At 33.3% G+C, this 5,915-nt stretch overlaps 1 protein-coding gene across 1 annotated transcript; it reads right to left on the bottom strand.

Moving 5' to 3' along the window:
- Positions 1-1,691: 1,691 nt before the first annotated feature.
- LOC109790981 (uncharacterized) lies at positions 1,692-5,697 on the bottom strand. The gene is made up of 4 exons (XM_020350230.2): positions 4,282-5,697; positions 4,093-4,233; positions 3,873-3,912; positions 1,692-2,527 (listed from the first exon to the last, which is right to left on the bottom strand). The coding sequence occupies exons 1-4, from the start codon at positions 5,695-5,697 to the stop codon at positions 1,692-1,694; spliced, it is 2,433 nt and encodes an 810-aa protein (XP_020205819.2).
- Between the last annotated feature and the right edge of the window lie 218 nt (positions 5,698-5,915).

The raw sequence follows: 5,915 nt of genomic DNA, 5'->3' as shown, positions 1-5,915 counted from the left end.
ATTTGTTTTGATAAGATATTTTATTATCTTCTTGTTAATTCGGTACGTTGTACAATGGCTATTTAAAGGTCATCTCTTATTCAATAAAAATTACAGTGAGTTGCTACGTTCACAAAATATTAGTATTACCTCGTCTCTTATTTTCTACAAATCAGCCCCTCCTTCACCGCAAGCGAAATCTAGATACGCAATGCTTCCCGACGCAAAACGTGTTTTTGGAAATCCTGCCACTGACGACCCCTGCAGCTTGGAAACCCCGTCGCTAACAATCGGCGTCGACGAGGGCTGCTTTTGTCTGTCGGTGCTAACTGGCAAGGGATGGTCGTGGTAGTGAGCTTTCAACAACAACGGTTATGAGGGAGCTTAGTAGCAGCAAAAGCTATTATGAAATGTGAACGTGAGGTTCACTCCAATATTGCCTTAAATATTTTCCTCATTGAGTTCTCTTCCAAATTTAGAATGAACTTTTATGAGCAGGCACTAGAGAACTGATCTTAAAAGTGATTTAGTGACAATTTTGTAAATAAGATTATAATTTTCCAAATCGGTCACATTTTAGCTGATTTTAAAAGTATTTTTATGATCGGCTAAAATATGACTAATCTTAAAAGTTGACAAAAATGTCACTGCGTCACTTTTAAGATCGAGTCTTTAGTGACCAATCTTAAAAGTTATAACCTTATTTACAAAAATGTCACCGCTCCATTTTTAAGATCGGCTCTCTAATAACCGATCTTTAAACCCTGATAGTGAAACTAATTTTTGTACTAGTGATCACACAGAAATATATTACAAAAATACTAACATGCATTCATAAGTAAAATCTCTCAATTTCTCATTAATTCATATAATTAAGGGTTCTCATCAATCTACAAGAACCCTAACTTATAGAGCACATCCCAATGAATTTAATTATCATCTAGATCATCAATTTTACCAACACAATATAACAAACACATTCATAAATCAATATAAAACTCGATTGAATCATCAATTTCAAGGTCAAAAAATGGACAATCTTAAGAATTTTAGGGGTTTCTTATTAGCATATCAGTAGAAATCATGAAAGAGAAAATTTCAATATCAGCATATCAGCATTTTGAATTCACAAAAATCATGAAGAAGAAAATTTCAGATTATTATTGATCAACCTGCTCACAGTGTACAATCCTTATTGTTTAAATACAAAAGCTAGAATTAGCTTAAAAACAGAAAAAGGTTAAGAAGATAACCAAAAGATATTTTACTAAATTGATTAGATAAAAATATTAACAGAATGCGTTGGAATAACGGATTAAAGTGTTAATCCTAATACCCCTTCTCAAGTTGGGTGATAAATGTTTAATAAACCCAACTTGGAGATAGCAATATGAAATGGTTTAGGAAATAATGCTTTTGTAAAAGCATCAGCCAATTGATTTGCAGACAGAACATGAATCAAATGCAAATGACCCTCTTGAATTTTGATGCGAATTAGGTGACAATCCACTTCAATGTGTTTTTTCCTTTCATGAAATGTTGGATTTTTGGAAATTTGTATAGTTGATTGACTATCAAAAAAGGTTGCAAATGGAGTTGGAATTTTGATATGCATACTATATATCACACAAGTATTTAAGCCACTGCAACTCACATGTAAGAGAAGTCAATGCTCTATATTCAGCTTCGGATGATGATCTGGAAACAGTGGATTATTTCTTGGATTTCCATGAAATTAGAGAGTTGCCTACAAAAACACAATAACACGTAACAGATCTTTGGGTAGTAGCACATGTGGCCCAATCTGAATCGGAAAAGGCTTGAATTTTCAATGGATTAGTGGAGGAATAGAACAAACTGAGACCAGGAGCACCTTTAAGATACCTAACAATTCTTAGAGCAGCCTGCATATGAGGCTCTCTAGGCTTAGAAACAAATTGACTCAATTGTTGGACAGAAAAACTTATGTCTGACCGAGTATTTGTCAAATATAGAAGCCTACCAATTAATCTTCTAAAAATAGTGGGATCATGTAACAAATCACCATGATTAGCATGTAACGTCATGGTTGGATATGTAGGAGTTGGAGCAGGTTTACATCCAAGGAGATATGTTTCATCAATTAATTCTAAACAGTATTTTCTTTGATTTAAAAGAATCCTTATCTTAGATCTAATAACTTCAAGACCTAGGAAGAACTTTAAAGAACCAAGATCATTGATATGAAATTTGTTATGAAGATGAGCCTTGACTTTCTTAATTTCTGTCATATCATTGCCACTGAGGACTATGTCATCAACATAGATTAAAAGTATACTAATAGAAGACCCTGTAAAGTTTACAAATAATGAATGATCTACAAAACTCTGCTTGTAACCCATTAAGGTAAGTTCTGAGGTGAGTTTTTGGTTCCAATTTCGACTAGCCTGTTTAAGGCCATAAAGGGATTTTTCTAGTTTGCAAACTAGTTTGGATGAAGGTAATCTTAAACCTTGAGGGGGTCTCATGTATACTTCCTCGTCTAAGTCCCCATGCAGAAATGCATTATCTATATTTAATTAATGTATGAACTAATTATAAGATGAAGCAAGAGCAAGTAAAAACCTTATTGAAGTAATCTTAGCAACAAGTGAGAAAGTTTCAAAATAGTCAATTCCCTCAGTTTGTGTAAAACCTTTGGCTATCGTTCCACAGTACCATTTGCTTTATTCTTAGTTCTGTAAACCCATTTACATCCAATTAACTTCTTTCCTAGAGGAAGAGTCACCAAAGACCAAGTTCTGTTTCTTTCTAAGGCATCAAGTTCAACAATCATAGCTTGTTTACAACAGTCTTTTGTGCTAGCTTCTTTGAAACTTGTAGGCTCAATATGTGCAGATATGGAATTACAAAAGAAGGTATGATCAGTAGAAAATTTTGAATATGACATATATAAATGCATAGGATAAAGAGAATTGGAATTAGAATCAGAAGAAACAGTATTGTAACAGTGATATTGATCTAAGTATCCGGGTCTAGATTTAGATCTCAAAGAGACACGTGTAGTAATAGGTTGAATTTTTCCAGTTTCTATTGAAATAGATTGAGACACCTCAATAGAAGGGTCTTAAGTATGATTTTCAAAATTGTTATGATCATTTTCAATACAGTTGGAATTATTAGTTAAATGATCACTATAGGATAGGAAAAAAATCATATGGCTGAAAAATATTATCATTACTGATAGGTACAATATTAGAATTAGATTGATCATCAAAAGCATTGATGTATGGAAAAATTGTTTGATGAAAAATATCATGTCTAGACACTAAGATATATTTTGAGTGAAAATTAAAAAGAACAAACCCTTTAGTTCCAGTTTTAAAACCAAGGAAAATGCATGTGTGTGCTCTAGGTGCTAACTTGTTTCTTCCTCCAGATAAAGTAGAAACATAAGCAAGACAACCAAATGTTTTTAAATCATGCAAATTTGGCTTTTGATTAAAGATCATTTCAAATGGAGATTTGTTTTTAAGGAAATGAGTTGGTAATATATTTATAATATGCACAACATGTTTCATGGAAAATGACCAGAATGACTTAGGAGTTTTGGACTGAAAGAGAAGTGATCTACAGACATTCAAGATATGTTGATGCTTCCTCTCAACAATTCCATTTTGTTGAGGGGTCTCAACACAACTTGTTTCATGAAGAATTCCTTTAGTATTAAAAAAATCTTTAAGAATAAATTCTTTTCCATTGTCATATCTAAGCTTCTTTAATTTGCATGAAAACTGATTTTCAGTGAAAATGATAAAGTTTTGTAAAATACTCCTAAACAGTTTTATTTTTCATAAGATAAATCCATGTGAAACGACTATAATCATCTACTATAGTTAAAAAATATTTGTAACCTTCAATAGATTGAACATTTAAGGGACCCCAGATATCAACCTGAATAAGTTCAAAAAAATGTTTAGATTTGGTCATACTTATAGGAAAAGATAAAAAAAAATTCTTAGCAAAAGAACAAGTGTCACAAGCATCAATTTTATGAAAAGGAATATCAGTATAATGAGAAGAAATGATTTGAAGAATTTTATTAGAGGGGTGACCCAATTTATTGTGCCATACAGAACCAATATCAGTAATGTGTTTATTATTAGAATTATATGAAACAGAATTACAATATACTATTCCAACAGAAGAAGTGGACAACTCATTTTGTTCCAAGAGCTGAAACAATCTATGATTCTTCTTAGCTACTCCAATCCTCTAGAAGGTAGGTATCTGCACAATAATACAATTGTCTTGACAAAATACCACAATGCAATCATTGTTGGCAATAAGTTTTGGAATTGAAATCAAATGTACTGTGAAGTCAGGTACATATAAAACTTTATGGAGAACCAAGTTATTAAGATAAATGGTGCTTGTAAAGCTAGCAACAGAGTATTGATTATTAGGTAGTCTAATGGATATAGGTTTAATAGGTGTAAGAGTATTAAAACTAGCTTTAGAGGGGCAAATATGGTCAGTGGCACCACTATCCAATATCCATCTAGGTTGAAAGGAAGGAATACCTGGATGATTATCGGTACTTTGATAAGCATTGTTTACAAAAGAATTATTGGTTAGGGGTTGTTGAAGAATAGCTAAATGAGCCTGATATTCATCCCGAGAGAAATAGAATTTATTCTGAGATTTAGTCTCCTCCGGTACAGAAGTATCTTGAACACTTGTGGATCCAGTTTCAGCATTGTTAGCAGAAGGTTTTGTGGAATTAGAAGGAAGCTTGTTGTTTTTGTAGCCAGGAGGAAATCCATATATTTGAAAACATGCATCTATGTTGTGATTGATTTTTCTAGAATTAGTGCAGAATTTTGTGGTTTTACTATTTCCTCTACCATTAGCTCTGCCAAATCTTCCACCACCACGAGTATTAGTGAAGCTACCTCTATTTGGGAAAGTGGTCTTGGTTGAATCAGAATTAATTGTTGCTAAAGTTATAGACTCCTGAGAATTTGATCCACCAAATTCACGTTCTTGTTGAAGTACCAAGGAAAAAGTGTGAACCATATCAGGCATAGGTTCCATTAACATCACTTGAGATCTGACTTGAGCAAATTCATCATTAAGACCTCGTAGAAATTTGATAAGACAATCATCATCACGTTCGTTTTGAATCTTGGCAATAAGACCACAAGAGCCTGTAATAGAACACTTACACACCAAAATCGTACGATACATGGATAATTCCTTCCAAAGAATTCGTAAACGAGTATAGTAATGAGACACAGTGAGATCATCTTGTTTGAGTTGTTGTACCTCCTCTTGAAGATCAGCAATTCTGAATTTGTCACGATGGGTGAAACGATCGCAAAGATCTTTCCAAATTTCAGCAGCGGTATCCATCCACATGACATATTGCTTTATATCAGAGGTCATAGAGCACGTTAACCACAACATTACCATCTTGTTGCAGCGACGCCATGCCTCATGCAAAGGATCTTTTGAATCTGGACATGGAATCTTGCCAAGAACAAAGTGTTCTTTGTTCTTTGTTTCCAAAGCCACGAGCATATCATGTTTCCATTGTTGATAATTAGTATCAGAAAGTAATGGTGTAACGAGAACAAGAGCTGGATTTTCTCCAGGATGAAGAAAGTACGGATTGCTTGGGTTGATAAGATGATCAGAAAGTTGGTTTTGGTCAGAATTTTTATTGGATTCTGCCATGGTTGGTAAAAAAATAGATGAAAAAGAAAAGTTTCAACGAATTTGAAGGAATGTGGAAGTTATGGCTCTTGAGGACGATGATACCATATTAGCATATCAGCAAAAATCATGAAAGGGAAAATTTCAATATCAGCATATCAACATTTTGAATTCACAGAAATCATGAAGAGGAAAATTTTAGATTATTATTGATCAACCTGCTCACAATGTACAATCCT

This window comes from Cajanus cajan, chromosome 4, assembly GCF_000230855.2.
Source record: "Cajanus cajan strain Asha chromosome 4, NIPB_CcT2T_4, whole genome shotgun sequence".
Taxonomy (NCBI): Eukaryota; Viridiplantae; Streptophyta; class Magnoliopsida; order Fabales; family Fabaceae; genus Cajanus; species Cajanus cajan.
Note: the sequence above shows the minus strand (reverse complement) of the source record. Positions and strands in the feature narration are given on the sequence as shown.